General features: G+C 34.8%; 2 protein-coding genes and 1 long non-coding RNA gene across 4 annotated transcripts in view; 2 read left to right on the top strand and 1 right to left on the bottom strand.

Annotated features, from left to right (window-relative positions):
• LOC133197177 (serum amyloid A protein-like) overlaps positions 1 to 10980 on the top strand; it is a 270340-nt gene extending 259360 nt beyond the window's left edge. Inside the window, exons 2-4 of one of the 2 annotated variants that reach the window (XM_061333067.1) lie at positions 7080 to 7212; positions 10453 to 10563; positions 10710 to 10980. In XM_061333067.1, the coding sequence (XP_061189051.1) occupies positions 7196 to 7212; positions 10453 to 10563; positions 10710 to 10851 (270 nt within the window). In that variant the 5' untranslated portion in view covers positions 7080 to 7195 and the 3' untranslated portion in view covers positions 10852 to 10980. Of the gene's footprint in view, positions 1 to 7043; positions 7213 to 10452; positions 10564 to 10709 lie in introns of those variants that run through there. The other variant, XM_061333066.1, reaches the window with a different exon arrangement.
• LOC133197169 (uncharacterized) lies at positions 1540 to 3835 on the top strand. The gene is made up of 3 exons (XR_009722418.1): positions 1540 to 1609; positions 1806 to 2153; positions 3694 to 3835. It is a non-coding gene; the product is annotated as an uncharacterized LOC133197169 (long non-coding RNA).
• Positions 10981 to 16093: 5113 nt separating the features above from the next.
• On the bottom strand, positions 16094 to 16429 carry LOC133196144 (uncharacterized). The gene has a single exon (XM_061332077.1). It carries the CDS (start codon positions 16427 to 16429, stop codon positions 16094 to 16096), a length of 336 nt encoding a protein of 111 aa, XP_061188061.1.
• Between the last annotated feature and the right edge of the window lie 3191 nt (positions 16430 to 19620).

The raw sequence follows: 19620 nt of genomic DNA on the forward strand, positions 1-19620 counted from the left end.
GTACAAAATATTTTTGGGCTGCCGAGAAATATTTTTCTGGCAGCAGCCAAATGACTAGGGCTGGGACGACACATTACTTTCTATATCAATACGTATCACGATATTTGAGCCACGATACGATATGTTGAATTAGTCATAAAAATTTTTTGTATTGAAATGAACAAAACATTTCTTCAGGAATAAGAATAATTTATTTGAAGAAGTTGTATATCTGTTGTAAAACAAAATTATTTTACACAGGTGGTGTTTATCATTATGTATTTCATATTTATATTTCTATTTTGCATATTTATTTTATATAAGTAACCCAAAATGTTAAGTGAACAAAGAAAAAAACATAAGGCAGAATTTTTTTGCGATATTTCGATATTTCTTCATACGTATCGATATGCGTATCATCCTCATATTGAATCGATATCTCGATATATCGTCCCAGCCCTACAAATGACCCCACCCCTCCATGCTTAGTGCATGTTACCATTTTACTGAGACAACACATATTGAACTAAATCGTAAAAAAAAAACAACAAAAATTCAGATATACTTTCCCTGTGAAACACTAGTGCATTCATTTGATCTTGAGACAATGCAGGAAGAGGATTGAAGCATTAATGAGGAGAAGGAAGAAGAGCACATTCTGGAGAAAGAAAAGGAGCGAAGCCTAGGAGAGGATAGGGGAAGGGGATTGAACCCATAAGGAAGAGAAGGATGAGTTGATAAACCCTTGAGAAAAATTAAGGAGTGGACCCTATAGAAAGGGAGAAGGGTAATCTCTAGAGAAGCAGAGGGAAAGGTAATGCCTTAGGGAGGAGGACAGAGGCTGACAAGTAGTAAACCTTAAAGAGGAGAAGCCTAGGGGAGGGATGAGTGAAGCATGAATGAGGACCAATAAAACCTGGAAGGGGAGGAGGGCTTTGAGAAGCAGCAGGAGGAGAGGACAGAGTCTATGGTTGACTGTGTAATGACTTGTGACTACAGACAGGCAAAAGTAGTGCTGTTGTGTAACCTTTTAAAATTGTAACCCTCCAAATAGACTTACACCTTCTTTTAGGTAAGGCTTCCCCCTACTCAGAATTCATTGGTTAGCACTAAAATGTACAAACTACAGGGTTCACTTCTGCAGTTAGAAGATCGAAAAGGACGCCCCCTCCTTTTCCAGATTTTGTATTGAATTGATTTTTTAAAAAATTTATTTTTTATGTTTCGGATTGAGTGAAATTCGTGAAAACGGAGGGCTTTCTTAATTAAAAGCTTGTAATTTCAATTGTTAGCATTATCCATGCGAACACAGTTTTGAAATCCAGATATTTGATTAAATTAGACCCAACCCAAAGCCAAGTAAATGTCTTCTTAACGGTCATACTTCTCACTCTTTTGACAGGAAAGACACTTTTTTTTATATCTATTTACAATGGTGAAAAGGTAAAAAAAAAAAAGGTTTCATATTCAGTCATGTAATCAGGTTGACCTCCTTCGTTTTTAGGAGGCTAGTACACTCTTAAGAACAAGAAAGGAAATACGCGCTTCAGACTCTCTAAGTGCGTGAATGACTTGTAATATAAACATTTGTTAACTCCGTGGTCTTGTTGCATGTATCATCAGAAAATTTGTAAGTATCATTTTATATATAATTAATTTCTGTAATTATTTCTAGCACATAACAAAATCCACGTTAGGAGACAGTATATCTGAAGGGTGACCGTTAAAGCCAAAATGGGACAAGAAGATTAAAGCGTGAAGCCCGGTATGTACATGTATCTAGAGAACTGAAAATAACAAAAATTACAATTATAATTTATTTTCAGTTTTATGATGAGGACATCTACAATCACAGTGGTGGTAGTTTTGATCGCAATTATATATACAGAGCAGGCATCGGCACAAAGCTGGTGGGATAGAATCCTCGGACGTGCCCGGAGTGGATGGAACACTGCTAGAGACCATGCAAGACAAGCCGCACAGGACGTCCACGAAACGGCCCACTCTGGGTTTGACCTCGCTAGACAGGCTGTGCAAGACGCCCATGATGCGGCCCACACTGGGCTAGATCTCGCTAGAGAGGCTGCTCGTGGCATTGGAGACAAGTTTCGCTCTCGGTTAGAACAAGCCAGGCGACTTGCCCAAGAAGCCAGAGACGCAGTGATAGACTAAAGGTAAAAGTGTATCCAGTAGGTGCGTAGTCAGTAACTTAGTGGTAATCTCTTTAAGTTTGTGGTGAGTACGGGAGGTATTCAATGGCAAAGAAAAAATGATATTACGCATGGACAAGGATACATTCTAGATTAGATTAATTTCTTTCCGCAGAGTATGTTAATAATCTGCTCAGAATTTAAGTACTACTTTATCCACTGTTGATAAAGCTGTGTTCCTGAATATGATGGAAAGCAACTTGGATTACAGTGTTGTTTTCCTTATTGTATGCGCAACCCCCCTTTTTAAACTTGCGAACTATTTAGATCCTATATCATAATTGCAATAGAATAACCTGCTTTGACAGGATTATTATTTTCTGAATAATATATAATTGTAGAATTTCGTACACAAACCACATAGATTTAACACTTAACATTAAGAACCTTAAAGCCTTAGAAGATCATTTTGCACTGTGATTAAGAGCCCCTCATGTGATCATAATCCCAACGACACAGCTAACTTCTATACCCTTGTAAGCCAAATATCAAACTACTGTTTACGTATTTACCACGTATAATGTCAATGTCAACAAGATGTGTTTGTAAAACACTGATACCCCGTATGGCCGCTCATGGCGAAGGTTAATGTTTCTCAAATGCAAGTCAAACTCCAAGGTCAAGAGATAAAAAATATTGGTATCCAAGGGAATTTTTTGTCGCAAGGAATATACATGTGAAATATGAAAGCCCTAGCACTAACCATTTGAAAGTTATGGCTAAGGTTAAAGGTTTTCAAAAGTAACTCAAACTTCAAGGACAAAGGGACAAACTTGTGTGTTACCCAAGGGAAGATCTTGTCACAAGGAATATCCTGTGAAATATGAAAGCCCTGGAACCAACCCTTCAAAAGTTTGTTGGTACTCAAGGAAATGTCTTGTCACAAGAAATATACATGTATAATATGAAAGCCCGAGCACCAACGAACTTATGGTCAAGGTTAAAGATTTTCAAAAGTGGGTCAAACTTTTAAGGTCAAGGTCAAAAATATTTGTAGCCAAGGAAAGGTCTTATCACAAGTAATTTACATGTAAAGTATGAAAGCCCTAACACCAACCGTTCAAAAGTTAATATGGTAGTGAAAGATACACGGCATCCTCAATTGGTATGACTGATATGCCAGAGGTCCCGGGTTCAAATCCAAGCGGAGGCACAAACCTGTTTCTGTTTCATTATGGCCAAGGTTAAAGTTTGGTAAAATTTTGCAAAAGTGGGTCAAATTCCAAGGTCAAGAGGTCAGAAATGTTGGTACCCAAAGAAAGTCTTGTCACAAGGAATACACATGTGAAAGTTATAGCTCCAACCAATCAAACGTTATGGGCAAAGTTAAAGTCTTTGCTGACAAACAAACAGATAGGTTGACGGAGCAAAAACTATATGCCCCCGAATCTTCAATTACGGGGACATAAAAAAAGAATTTGTCCTTTTTCACTTGTCCATTTCACCTAATTATTATTATTTTTTGTTATTATTTTTGTTATTATTTTTATTTTTTATTTTTCAGTGATCAAGAATCAGCTATGTATTGTGATGATATGGTTACTGCGAAAACAGTGGAGTCCAAAGCCTTTGTCTTATTAATACAAGTCAGCAGACAACTTTTACTTTGTGTACACATACTATAAAATAAAGCAATGATAAAAGAATTATTATACTTTCTATTTCTAGTGTGATCGAGTGGTCGTGGATGCATAACACAGGCACTTATTTCTGTTATAAATTTTTTCACCCATAGTATAATAAAAACATATATTATGGGTTAAAAATTTATTACGGAAACAAGCGCCTGTGATGCATAATCTGTATTTTCATGACTTTCAAAATCAGATATGGAAGGACTTTGCAAAAGCTTTTAATATAAGAATATCCTCCCCATAAAGGTTGTGATCAATTCAAACAAAATGTGTTTGTGAAACACTGATGTCCTTGTGTTGCAGCTCATGGCCAAGGTGAAAGGTTTTTTTTTTTTTTTTTAAAGTAGGTTAAACTTGAAGGTCAAGTCATGAGGTAAAAAATACGGTTTGTTCCCGTTTTGCACACATTTGAATTTTAAGTATTGAAAAAATGTGTGCAAAACGGGAATTTGTCCAGGTAAGATAATTACTTAATTGCTAAAGTCTATATCATAATTGTTAATTTGGAGAAAGAGATACTACGGAAAAAATAGCAAGAAAAAAATGTTAATTTTGCATTTGATAATTTGACTTATTTCTTGAAAAAATCAGTTTAAAACATAAAAAATATCACAAATACCAATCAAAACTATAATTATATTCACATGATACTAACTGGAAAAGTTAATTTTTTTTTTTATTAATTAAGATTGAATTCATTACTCATTTACTTATTCATTTTATCTTTATGAAATAAAGAAACAGGGTGATATGCGATAGGGATATTTGTCTAAACTATCAACTTCATCTTCGATTGGATAAGTAAAATTTTCATGATGTATTCCCTTAAATATTTATTATAATGCATTAGTAAAATACAGGTAATGCCAGGTAAATCCCAGACGGAGGACAGACTATAATTGCTATCAAAACATATTTAACACGTATTGTTCTATCCCTTATTATCAAATGTGTGCAAAACGGGAATACACCAAAAATATTTGTAATCGCACAGAAAGAAAGGTTTAATCACAAGAAATATACCCGTATGTGTAATAAGAAAGCTCTAGCACCAATCGTTCATAAGTTATGGTCAAAGTTGAAGTTTTTCAAAAGTAGGTAACTACAAGGTGCTGAGGTAAAAAAAAAATGATGGTACCCAAAGAAAGGTAACAAGAAATATACACGTGAAAGCCCTAGCACCAACCATTCAAAAGTTAAGGGCAAGGTTAAATGTTTTAAAAGAAGGTCAAACTCCAAGTTCGAGGTCAAAAATGTTGATACACAAAGAAAGGTAATGTCACAAGAATTACACATGTGAGATATTAAAGCCCTAGCACCAACCATTCACAAGTTATGGTCAAAGTTTAAAGTTTGTTAATTTTTTTTCAAAATAGGTAGGTTAAAGTTATGAGGTCAAAAATATTGCTACCCAAAGAAATGTCTTGTCACAAGAAATGCACATGTGAAATATGAAATCCTAGCAACATCTTATCAAAATTTATGGGCAAAATAAAAGTTTTTGTGGACAAACAGATGAAAAACTATATGCCCCAAATCTCCTATTACGGGGACATAACACCCAAATTCAGTTAATTTGTGCCAATGGCCATTTTAAAATGTTCATTACATTTCATACCTGATAAAGAAGAGAACATTTTCAGTTGTTTTCTGTATGTCAACTTTTGATGAAAGATGTCATTAAATATTAATCGCTAACGGGAAAATTCGTTCCTAAATAAAATATAATACGAATCAAATGTAATGTAAATCACTGTGACGTAAAAAACATGATTATTTGGCCTTTTAAAATAAACTGCAGCATTTTGAAATCGATGTATTGGACTAAATTAACGGCATAATTGATACATGTAGTTTCAAATGAATGAATTGAATTCCATATAGGTGCTGTATTAAAGGTCACAAAAAGGGAAAATTTTTAATTCTATAGACTAGATTTTTTGTTTTATTTATTTATTTATTTATTTATTTATTTATTTATTTTTGCAAAGTGATTAAAAAAATTACACTTACAAAAAGAAATTATTCGAAACCAAACACTTTCCAGTGATTTTGAAATAAAAGATACCACAGTTTCTGACACGACTGTTTCATATATGGATACGCGTATTTTACTAGAAAGAGATAATAATGGTAACCTAACAACAAAAATTTATGATAAACGTGATGACTTCAACCTTTCTATCGCCACTTCCCTTACTTATGTAGCAATATACCCTTATCATCTGCACATATGAGGTTTATATCTCACAGCTGATTCGAGCTAGCATGCTCCACGTACGAATAATTTCTAAAAACGAGGCAATCTTTGACAAACAAGTTGATGAAACAATGATATCAACAGCCTCGTTTAAAGTAATCATTTCGCAAGTTCTATGGTCGAAACAATGACCTTGTCAGCAAATACAATCTATCATTCATTTAGTCGAATACTGACTGACGTTTTTCATACTAATTGTTAGGCCATTATTTAAACACTGGATTGTCTACGGATTTTTTCGTTTGCCCGATCATGACAGTGAGCACACGGCGGATGTGACCAGTCGACAGAGGGATGCCCCATTGCACCTGATCCCACCTCTGATGTTTTTGGAAGTCCATGTATGCTCTGCTCCCGTTTTGTATTTTTTCAAAAGAAAAAAAAAGATTTAAACATAGTTAGCATTAAACATATATATTCTTAACTCAAACATTTTTTCAATACAAAGTCACAACAGCTTGTCATACATATAGAATCAAAACCACTTTTACATGAATGCGACACATGATTTGATTCCACTTCATTATTATTTTTGCATGATTGGCCGGTAAGCACTACAAGGAGTCAGATGATATCTTGTTCTTCCTTATTGCATTGGAAGCGGACTCCGCAATACAAATAGGAAGTTAATTAATGTTTTTGAAAAATCTCTAATGAGGTCATCAACTTTATATAAATTAAGGTATATGGCCTACATGGTTATTGTCAGTAATTCGATTGAGACGGTAAGTAGTTCATTCTTTAGTATGTAGCTTTTTAAGATATAAATTTTTGTCTTTTTTATAGGCATTATTCCGTACATCGCCCAGAAGCTGCTCTGTTTGAAGTGTAAATCAAGAAATGAATTAAAATAGGCACATCAGAGTGTACAATTTCCATTTAAGAATTGAAGCTTAGATGTCTCTCCAAGACAAATAACTTAAACCTCATCGGTTTGTTTTTTTTAAATCTTTAAATTTATCTTTTTTTTCAGTTTCATAATGAGGAATATCACAGTTGCAGTGATTTTAATATCACTTGTCTTGACTGAGCAAACTTTAGCACAAGGATTTCTAGATAGACTCCGTAGTAGGCTAAGTTTCGCCAGACAGGCTGCCCAGGGAGCCAGAGATATGTACAGAGCGTACAGGTGAGTGCAATTAATCGTGTCTGTATTATAAGTGTATGGTTTTATGCGTGTGATCCCGAAAATTAAATTCCATTTTTTAGGCAAGTATGTTAGAAATTCTTTGAAGAGAGTGTGACCCTCCTTGGTGAATTGTAATACTCTATAAGATTCACATTTTCCTTTTTAGTGTGATAGGACGATGGATATGACTGTAGAATTTGGTACACAGGTACTTGTGGACAAGACCCCCCCCCCCCCGATATTCAACCCCGGGGCTTGTTGGACATTTTTTTTTCACAAATTATATTTATTACACTTATTCATCATATGTACCATAGGAAAAAATCGTGAAAACCCCAAAATAATCGCTCCACACAAAAATACCCCACTATATAGTAGGGTATTTTTGTGTAGAACGATTATTTTGGGGTTTTTACGATTTTTTCCTATGGTACACATGATGAATAAGTGCAATAAATATAATTTGTGAAAAAAATGTCCAACAAGCCCTGGGGTTGAATATTGGGGGGGGGGGGTCCCTGTCCACAAGTACCTGTGATTTGGTAATGGGTTATTCAACCGCCTGATCATGATCGATGTTAAAAAGTCTTCCCCAATTTATATGAACGGGATGAAAATTTATGTTCATCTACCAATTGATTTTTTTTAAATTGAGGCAATGACATAAAATAAGAAAGATTTTCATTTTGAATGGTCATTTTTCATAAGATTTCAGTATACTTTGCCTAAAGTCTAAACATCATTTTTTTTTTAATTATTATTTTTATTTGTTTTCAAGTTGCACTATACATAAAACAGTATAATTCTTTTTACCCCATTCATTTAAATAAAAGATGGCCATTGGAGGGAGTCAGATTTTTTTAAAAATGAAGTTCGATTTTTCAAATTTTATCGTTTTTATAACTTTACTGTCAAGTTTCGATTTCGGACATACTCGTATATCTAGAATGTTTGAAAATAGAAAAAAAAATACTTTCATGTAAATTAGTTGAATCTAATTGGTGGAGAAACATTTTTAATATATTCGATCAGTGCATATTATCTATTCAAGATATATTACTAAAGTCAGGTACTCTTCACACAATTGCTCCGAAGAAAATAGTTCCATTCATGATCAGTAGATAAAACATTACAACAAATATTAAGAATAATCATGTATATTTAATACGTTAAAGAAAACAAAATTAACGTTAAAAGATTTTAAGAAAATCACTTTTTCCCCAGAAAAGCAAATAAAAAGTTTTCATATTCCTACGCTCGCTGCCTCCTCAGTCTTTTTCACGAAAATATATAGGTCACACTTCGATTGATAATGATAAATCTTTTCACCAATTATATTACTGGTCATGATTATTGTTCGTTAATTGCCGTATATTTTCTTTTGAGTTAGAATGTTAATCATTAACTGTGTGTGTGTTTTTTCTCTCTTTTTTTAAATAACGGAATGGTTATTATGGTTAAACACTTCTCGGCAAAGCAACGTGATTTTCCGAGCTCGGAAAGATCTTCGCACGTGTGTAGACCTAGGCTATTTGGTCTTGCAAGAACAGGTGTGTGCATCGTTCCCTAGTGACGCTTAGATCAGTAGACTGGGTATCGTTACTTGCTACGGACTGGGTATCGGTACTTGCTACGGACATAAAGAAGTTTAGAACTATACACCAGTTTCATAACAAGTGCAGGTTTTTTACTCAAGGTGAAGCCCTAGACTGGGCTAGAGGGGCTGAGTTATGGTCATCGATCTAACACGAAAACGTACTAATTTTGTAAATAAAGACATTTCTAGAGACAAAAATGAAGTTTATCTTCAAAACGTCTGTATATTCAAAATCAGTTCATGGTGGAGGAATATTCAGTGATGCTCCGTAGCCGCAACCGATCTCGCGCTTTCCTTTGGGTTTAACAACGGCCGTCAATGCATCACTGGACGAGTTCATTGATTACTCTAAAAGGTGACAGGTTGGACCATCTTTAACATCTGCCTATACTTTGAGTGATAGTACTTTTTAATAATAGCACAAAATTAAAAAATAAATTAAAATCTATCCTTGATAGATCTAAAGTTTTGCTATTTATGAAAATGGGCCATCTTTGATAATCCATAACGGCTTGGACTTGTTTTGAATTTTTTTTTTACAGAAGATTCTATCATTGGAAAGTTAGATGGTACACATGTAGCACAGGCACATAGTACGCGGGATTTTTTGGGAGTCCCCCCCCCCTTTCACTTTGAAAACGTTGCTATAGGCCTGTAACATGCTATCTTGATTAAATATTCCTGAAAATGAGTGAGGCGTTAAATACATTTTTAAAATTATACGATTAATTATATTTAGTTTATGTTCTATGTGAAATTAAAACTATTTTTATGCATGTGCAACTTTGTGATAAAGTCACTACATGCATGTAACGTTATATATGTACATGCAGTTTGTTTCCTACTATATGCATATTTTAATCAACAAAAGATGTTGAAACTCAGTAGCCTAAATATTGTGTCATTTAAGGATATTTATGTATATGGCACTTTTATAGTTGACTTTCTACAGCTTGAGTATCTCTGACGTTTTGTCAGTAAATACTTGTTTTTTTTATTAGAAATCATCTGAACACAATGAAAATTCGAATAAATTAAAAGTCGAATATCTTGGATATGGGGTAACCCATATCTATTCTTGTTTTAAGAAACACTTACCCTCTGAAATATGAAACCAAGCCCCCAGCGTGATAGAACTGACAACAGTCAACAATACTTTAACAAGGGTGTTAGTAAAAAAAAGTTGACTGCACGGAATACATGTATATGCGCTAATGGTTCACTGTTATATGTGTTTGTATTGAACATTTAGTATTTATATAAAAAAAATATTTTGCATATAGTTGAGGGGGGGGGGGGGATTGTCAATGTTACCCTAAACTACATGCAGTATTTACATAATGCACTCATATATTAACTTTAAGACATTAATGGTTAAAAATCGAGTGTAAGAAATCGTACGCAAACGATTTATATGTATATTGTAAAATAAAATTCATGAATAAAGGGTCTGCATAAAATTCACGAAAATTCAACTCTTATGATGAAACATAATGATTCCATATCATCATATATCAGCATAAAAAATCACGTAGTCAAGTAACTATGATTTGAAATTAAGTTATCTCCCCATTAATATAAGTCGTGCAGATTTTGAAATATAAATGACTGTCACTAAAGTGAGCACTACGTATCTTTTTCAGTGATATGAGACAAGCTAATTGGCGGAATTCGGATCAGTACTTCCATGCACGTGGTAACTATGACGCCGCCAGAAGAGGTCCCGGGGGTCGTTGGGCAGCAAGAGTAATCAGGTAAAAAGTTGTGCAAAATAAGGTTTTAAATCGTTGCATGATAAAACATTGGCTAAAATATTTTTTCCTAATATTTTCCTTGCTCTTGTGTAGCAATCCGTCTCTACGTCATGATTTATTAAGTTCATGCTTATATTACTATTTAGTAATGCCAGAGAGCGTTATCAGAGCGGATTGAGTGGCCAGGGACCAGAAGACACCGCTAGAGATCAGGCAGCCAATGTATGGGGGCGAAATGGTGGGGATCCAAACAGATACCGCCCTGTTGGTCTACCAGACAGATACTGAAACAAAATAGAGAATCACCAAAACAGACTTAATCGACATAATGACATTGATGTAATCTGTTTTCATAGTTGAATCAAATGTTTTCTGTATTTTAAAACATTAAAAAGTGAAATATTTCATGCATTTCAACAGTCTTTCACAATTATTATTCACAGTATACACTGTATATGTGCATTGCTGTATACTGAAGAAAATTTTTCATGTTTGAAAAGTTCATAAAGGTAGGAGTCGCCCGCGTCGCGCAATGGTTATAGCGTCTGCTCTAGAGTCGCGGAGTAAGGAGTTGATCCATACGTCGCGGGATCGAATCCCACTGTGGGACGTGGAGACCGGTCCTTCGAGTGAGACAGTATAAACCGAGGTTCCGTGTCGCAATAGGCGCAGGCACGAAACATCCTTTGCCTATATTTTTTTTCAAATTCTTTTATATTTGACAAAAACATTTAAATCCAGTTTTAAAACCTTTAAAATTGAATATTAAGTTCTATCTTTTTAAGGAACATTTTAAAAATGTTTTAATGTATCAAGTACCAAATGTAGAATTTTTATTAGTATTACATTTTTATTTTCCTGTGAAAAAATATTCATAAAAAGATAACTCTTGCTAAAAGATATATTGTTTTCTTACAACCACATATAACATTGTAATATTCTGATGTAGGATGCAGCGCTTTATTATGTTTTCTAATATGAATTTAGTAGGTATGACACTAAATTTTATTTTCACATATTTGACATATTTTTAATTTTATTTTGTGATAATAATTTATTACTCTTCCTATTGTCTTTGTTAAAATTTCTTCATATTATGATAAAATATGAAGATAACGAACAGTATTCAATCTCGAAAGTCCAATGAAACGATACAAATTTGGAGCAGAGTAAACACGGACCTCAGATGTAGAGGTGGGATCAGGTGCCATGGAGGAGTTTGCATCCCCTGCCGACCGGTCACACCCGCCGTGTGTTCCTTGTCATGATCGGGGAAAAAACCCGGAAAAATCCGGAGACAGTTAAAAAAACTTTTCTGAAAAAATAAGCAGCGCTTCATGCCTCAAACGCGCTCGCCCCGTGATCGGAAGGTCGCGGGTTCGAGCCCGGGCTGCGACTGACCTGAGTCGATAAAAATAGGTAGCAACTGTTCCTTCGCCAAGCGCTCGGCACTTTGAAGTGAAAGTTGCGGGTCCTTCAGATGAGACATTAAAAACCGAGGCCTCGTGTCACGACAGGCGTTTGCGCGATAAAGAGAGCAAATATCTTCATACCTATATGAAGTTTTTCGAAGGTCATAGGTCATGATGTGACCTAATTACATAGCGCAGTAATATCTACACAAGCTTATCTTTTAAAAAGATTGGTGAGTTAGCGCTGTAGCATAATAAAATACAGAAGAAGATATCTGAACCATTTGTTAAATTTGCTGAATCGATTAATTATTAATAGGAAGGCAGATTGGTTGCACTGCGGGTTGAGTTGGGGGGGGGGGTCACAATTCAGAATGGTGAATCTAAGAGTGTGCTTCACGTCGGCAATGGCATAACTCCTAACTGTGCTTTAAACATTCTGTATTTTACTGTAATTTCAATTTCGAGGTGAAAATCAAAAAGGTCAGTAGAACCAATGAGCATCTTCGGGACTTTCCGGCAAGCTCGGAAAACATGTCCGAGGTTGCCGCGGTTTTCCGAGCTTGCCGGAAAGATCCATGAAGGTACATAAGAAAAGCTATGTATTCATTACAACTTTAGAAATAACAGTCTTGGTTTTATAAGATCCGAGTTACTGTCACTTTTTGTTCATTTACGTGCAGGTTAGACAACAAAACAAAAAATTTCAGATCATATGTATTTTCAGATGATAAACACTAAATTGACATGTCTTTCCGACATACTCTGAAAAAGATTTTTGTTGTTGTTGTATTTTTCCGAGCTTGCCGGAATTATCCACGAAGGTGGTAAAACTATAAGGAAAGCTAGATGTCTAGAATCTTGGCATTATATGGCCAAATTTTTTCTTGTACTTTTATGTGTAGGTTAGACAATAAATTAAAAAAAAATTCAGAATCCGGATCTAGACTGGTATTGACTGTCTCTAACCTACGAAATGTATATCGCGCATATCAGACAGGAAAGGTCAGTGTAAATTCGGATCATTTCTATTTTTGTATGACAAAACTAAATTGTTATCGTACAGTCTATCTACAGTAGTTTTCCCAGAATCCCCGACCGTGAAGTCGAGCATGCGTATTTCAGAAACATAGACTAACTTAGTTGCTAGCGCTCGAGAGCGCTAGCAATAAAAAGACTTGCTCTACTTAGCAATATAGCATGTTTTTCATGCATAAAAATGTACAAAATACCCAAGTAAAATAATAATCATTTTATTTACAAAGTAAACGAGTAATTAATACAGTTCTTGATCGATTTTACATACAGAATAGAAAACTACCTGTTATAAATTTCATGTCTGAGCTGCATAGTCTCAACGTTTACCCTTATTTTTCTTGTAGACCTTCGAATGCTATATTTTTTTTTTTCAATAAACTTTACTCACAATAAATTTGAAAATTTGTTGGAAAATGTCAATGTAATGCAATCACGCCACAAACAGCTGACAAACACTGCACTTTGGAAGTTCGGTAGGCACACCTCCATCATCGAGATCGTTGTCTTAACAATGTAAGCTGTCGCCTGTGTCTCCGTGTCAACATCATGATAAATATGCCTTATTGAAATCTTAGATTTTATGTATCTGATCAAATTTAAAACTTGATTCCAAGTTAACTAGTGCAGACAAGTGTCTCCATCCATCCCTTTCCGACCGAAATTCCTCCAACTCTTTATCATCAAACATCGGACGTGTTTCTTGTGTTTTTTTTTTACATCGAATATGGGTTCTCACGAATACAAAAATTCCCAGACACCAATATGCTCACTATAATTGATCACAAGTCGCCTTTCACAGAATATTCCCTACAAAACAGAATCCTTTGCCAGATGAATTTGAAGCGTAACCGCTTTTCAAGCCGATTTACACCAAGAACTTGTGAAAATGAAAAAGAATTATAAATAACACAAAAAATAGTTCTTAATTCGTTTTCCAAATTAACTAAAAGTCCAAGTGCGTAATTTGTCAAAATCTACGACTATCAGTTAGTGCAATATTTATATTCGATTATATTCAATTGTCCGTCTCAAACGTATATATAAGTAATAAATAATAAGTTTAAAAACTTCACTGGGAGATGAAGTGGGTCGGTACGTGATCAAATCGGTCTTCACTGGATTTGATCACGTGACCGACCCACTTCATTTCCCAGAGAAGTTTTTAAACTTGTTATTTAGGGCCTATTTCTTAATTAGATATATGATTATTTCAGGGGGTTGGGTTGACCCCCAAGAGAGTCATGATCCCATATACCATTTAATGTGTCATAATAATATGTTGACGGTGCGACCGTTAGGGCGAGCGCAGATACCTTGTCAGTTTTAATTTAGATCGGGCTCTTCAAACCGCACGTATTTGGTACGTCTACACTCTGACGTCACATGACGTCGTATGTAATGTTGTATTACCGAAACAAAGTCTGAACAGTGCTAATTTTAATAAAGAACAATAAAATTAAATTAAACCTACTATTACATGTAATTTGCTATATATCCATTAAATCAAAGTGAGTTTATTTCTTTTTGGAACTTTTTGGTACCACGAGTACGCCAAAAAAACCTAATTAACTGTCCAAATCCTGGAACTTGCCAGTGCTCGACCTAACAGCAACAAAAAGTGTGTGTGTGGGGGGGGGGGGGGGTTAACCAGCATCTAAACGAAAATTAACTATAACAAAATGCTATACTCAGAAAAAAGCCCCCCCCCCTCCCGCGTTCTACGGGCCTGTTATGGGCTTTTAATTTTAATGAATAAAAAGATATTTTATTATTTCAAGTTCCAAGGGGTGGCCACGGACTTGGTTCAATGTAGGCCTACTATGTACATGTAAATATGTAACCTAGCTGCACATGGTACCCAATTCTCTTTGACCTTTTCAAGCGATAGATACTTAGGCACATAGTATCGGGGGGGGGGGGTGCTGGCACCACCCGCTCTTATCTATACATAATCTTTTACTATTGAAAATATTCATGGAAAGGCTGTTTGGACCCACAACTTGCTGTGGTAGCACTGGTAATGTATTAATAAAATCTTTTTTATGGAAGAAAGTTGCCCCTCCCCTCCCCCAATTACGAAACAGGATTTTTGAGTTTGGACAACTTTCTTTCTTTTATTTTGTTTTTGGTTTTGTTTTTGTTCTTTTTGTTTGTTTTGCTTGCTTGTCAAAGTTTTTTTCAGTTGACTTTCCCCCCCTGGCTGCCACCTTTCAAAATCCATACTGTTATCTAGCCATTTACAATGCAAATTATTTTACTCGTATTGCCTTTTAATGACATAATGTACTAACCGTCTGCTACTGGTCTTGAGTAGTCTTTCTCCTCTACCCCTACCCCCCCCCCCCTTTCGCCCCCGGAAAATTGGCTCGAGAATAAGATTTTTTTTACTGGAAAATGGGCTCAAGAGTGGGTCCCCCCCCCCCCCCAACTGGAAAGCGGGCTCTAGAGTAGGATTTCTCCCATGAAAACCCACGCACCAGATTCAATTTTCCAAGAAAAAATCTTACTCTGTTTGGTACATGTAGTTATAGGTGCGATTTCTCTGATTTTTTTTCTATCTGCTTACATAGCTATTTAAGCTTTTTAACCCACAGTTTCAAGATCATGTGAAAATCAGATCTTAGCAATGCACGAGGTTGTGATTTTAGGCAAAAGTGTAATTCATAGTGTAATACGACTAGTGGTATGCTTGAGTTTGCTATATAAGTATAAAGTTGTGCATGCACAACTTCAAACTGTTCTTAAAATATCCATTAAATATATTTAAACATTATGTTAAAACGGGACACGTTTTCTTTCTATCTACACAAATTTGTTCGTAATTATTTACTCAGTAATAAGAACAAAGTAATCTCTTCAAGAAATATAATTCTCTCAATTTTTAAACAGTCTCCAAATTACAAATATCCTTGCAAGCATCTTTATTTGCAAATTACACAGTACTAATTAATCACATAATATATACATGTACATTTCATCTGACACTTTGGCATCATTTAAATATATTCATTATATACATTACAATGACTAGTTTTCTGTTGGTGAGAGGGCAGTGCTAACCCGAATACTATGACTGTTTACTATTCGGTATATTTGAAGACTTTCACCTCATTACCTCCAGATTCCCCCACCCAGAGTCGTCCTAGATCGTCAATACTTAATCTATCATAGTTATCCAGACTACGGAGAAACTGCCCGTGCTGATTGATAATGATGCATTTATTTCCATTATTACCCACCAGGATATGATCCATGGCGTCCGTAATAATGGTACATAGAATAAACTTTCCTTCCATCGTTTGCATTCCTTTACATGTGTATCGGAGTTTCCCCTTCTTGTTGACCACAACAACGGCCCTGGCGTTCACGTCACAAGCACATATATCCCCATTGACATTCTCTGCCACGTAGAACATTATATCTCCTTTATTAAATAAAGAATTCCCCTGGTCATCTTTTTTAATCTCCTGCTTAACTTTTTGTCCTTCGTGGCGCACAATGTTATAAGTTCCCTAACAAGAAGTACCCATAGCGACCAGCAAGTCGCCTGATTTTGTGCCGCAAAGTCCTAGCGTCTCCATGCATCCCTTTTGCACCGTGATAAAGTTGGTAGATTTGCCATCTCTGACAATATTAACAGATCTTTTCATTCTATCTGTATATAATAGCTCTCCGTTTTTTTTTTTATCAAAATGTCACTCGGATGACCATATTCCAATCCACACAACTAGAGATAACGGTCTCCAGTATGAAATCCTGTGTGTTTATTCGTTGGATGATTGACATTTCTTTATACGAGTACGTTATCCAAGCCTCATCAGTTCCAAGACAAGCCATCTGCCTCAAGTTGTTCTCAGCAGAAAATGTTTTTATTTCAATGGCTTTGTCTAGCGGCTTCCGAGGTTTTTGAGACTGATTCTATTCTTGTTTTGGGTTGACACAAAATCACAGGAGCACTTAGGACTCCAAATTTCTGTTGAACAGAATTTATCTGCGAAGGGACAAATGTTGGAAGTTGTAATTCAACTTCTAATGGAATATTCTGGTATAAGTTCTGTGACGTCAATTTGTATTGGTTGATTTCATTTGCATCAACGGAATGAATGATTTTCTTGTTTTTTCGAACTGCTTGCGTTAAGACTTGGATTGTATCCTTAATTTCTGCTCGACTCTCTCTTAAATCTTTTATCCCATCTTCTTTCATTTTACTGATAACACCTTTGTTTTTCTCGACAATATATTATCAATGGCTTAACGCCACTTTTTTTCCACGTTCTGTGACTAATTTTCGCATTAGATATATATATTGCAATTGCCCAAGAACAGAGAAAGAGGGCAATCAAAGATCAACAAATCAGTTAGTATGGTAATCTGAAAGTAGATTTATTTCCTTGCCTGTACTTGCCAGTGTGCTAACACAATCCCATTTGTCACTACACATCCCATTTGTCACTACACCAATCTGAACAATTAAAGCAACATCCCGTCGCTATGAATCAAAAGAGTACACTGCGTGAACTCTGTGCATAATATTTTAAAGCTATATGTGTATCTGGGTAAGAAATAAAAATACGAGAGTGAGTGTAGATAAACATGATATATGTTATTTACGTTCAAATTAAAATTTTCACTGATTTTAAATCTGAATAACCTCACGTTTCCATAGTTAAATTGACTTTAAACTGTGTCTGTATTTAAATTCGGAGTCGGTAAATAAATCAATTACTGTTTTAAATTTCTAATATCTTTGAAACGTGATTGATTTAAATTGTGTAATTTACAGGAAAGTCGTATCTTTATATAAAGTTATAAAACAAATAGAAAGATCTTTTTGATTTTAGTTAGTCTGACTTTTAAAAAAAAATACGCCATATATGATTTTAAAATTGCTTTTTCCTGCTCCTAAAAAATAATACTGGAGATTCTCCAAAATCATATTTTTAAGATATGTTTTTCAATATTTCCAACATTCAAATTGAATTTGAATTACCATACCTAATACTGGATTTAAAACTTTAAAGAAATCCTTTCAAATATAGCGGGATCTAGTAAATGTTCTTCCACGCCTTTTTCTTTACTCCTAAAAAATATTAAAAGCAATGAAGGAGAAATTAAAGCAATAATGTTTAATAACTTATTCGAGTAGTGTTAATTCTATACATACGAGGATTATTCGGTAAAATCGTTGACAAGTTGCCTACAGTGGAAAATATAAATCAACACTTTTCCCCAAAATTTTCACAAGTCTTTAATATATATATATATATATATATATATATATATATATATATATATATATATATATATATATATATATATATATATATATATATATATATATATATATATATTATTAATTTACATATTAGCAATTTTTAAATAGATATACTGACACAGCATCCTATTTTAGAGGAAAACATCTATTAGATTATGGTTATCATTTTATACTTGAAAAGTAAGAACATGTTCAACTCTGCGACCAAAGTGAAGCTGCGTCCTGCCGTCCTGATTAAATCATATTATCATCTTGATAGAGAACGACCATTTGATAGATGGATGGCAAATTTTGGGAATTAATTTGTCTTTAAAAAGGAAATAAATAATCTGTCCTCCAGGGAAGAAAATAAATAATCTGACCCTGACTCGTGGTATCTTCAACCCCTCTCACAAATCTCTCTCTAATCAACTTGAAACTAATCTGTCTTTTGTGCAGAATTTTTTTTCCAGTAAAGATCTTTACTCCCCCCATCCCATTAACCATTGCAACGTCATAACATTGTGACGATCACGCACTGACGTCATAATACATTTGCTTTGCAACAAAAGGAGAGGCGTAGAAGGTAAGTGTTCATAAGCTGTCATTTTCCGTACGTCACATATAAAACTGCAGTTCAAAAACGAACAAATAATGGTTTTTAAGGTATTTGAACGCCTATGATTTAAAAAAAAAAGAAAGATAAAACAACTTATGTTTTTGATCCTGAATTTATGTATATAAGCAATTATATTTATGGTAACGTCATAATATTGTGATGTCTCAGTCTCTCAGAGGTCTTTGACGATGACCTTATGACATCACAATATCATTTGCTTTGCAACCAAAACAAAAGAAAGGAGTACAAAGTGAGTATTACAAATGTGTTGTAAGCAGCAAATTAACGAATTCGTTTCCTTATGGTTGAATGATACCGCTGTTTCCTTTCTTGGAGAAGGCAATGCTGGTTATTTATTAATTGATTCGAGTGTTCTTAGTACATTTCCCCAACATGCATACAAAAGAAAAGGCGCAAGACATTAGCAACCGTACGGACATCGTCTGAGGAGCACAAAGGAGTCAAACTCTTTTTAAATATACATCATCCTTAAATCTGCATCGACTGGGTATATAACAAAATTGTAGTCAGCAAATAATCCTTAACTACAAGTGAAAGGGGGGGGGGGGACGTTTTAATAACACACAAGAGACAACAGGAATTACATGTACTTAGGAATTGTCAGTTTTTCTTGTGTATTTCAGAATGGCGTTTAAAATAGATTACGGGGAGGTGTTGGATTTTGGTGAGGAGGCAGTAAAGAATGTGGTAAGATTTTTTGCTGAATCGACAAT

Source organism: Saccostrea echinata, unplaced genomic scaffold (assembly GCF_033153115.1).
Source record: "Saccostrea echinata isolate AGI-Se365-2 ecotype Australia unplaced genomic scaffold, CSIRO_AGI_Sech_v1 ptg000030l, whole genome shotgun sequence".
Classification (NCBI taxonomy): domain Eukaryota; kingdom Metazoa; phylum Mollusca; class Bivalvia; order Ostreida; family Ostreidae; genus Saccostrea; species Saccostrea echinata.

What these genes read in the sequence shown, in the direction of transcription:
- LOC133196144 (XM_061332077.1), bottom strand. Translation starts at nt 16,429, where the DNA reads ATGTTCTACGTGGCAGAGAATGTCAATGGGGATATATGTGCTTGTGAC.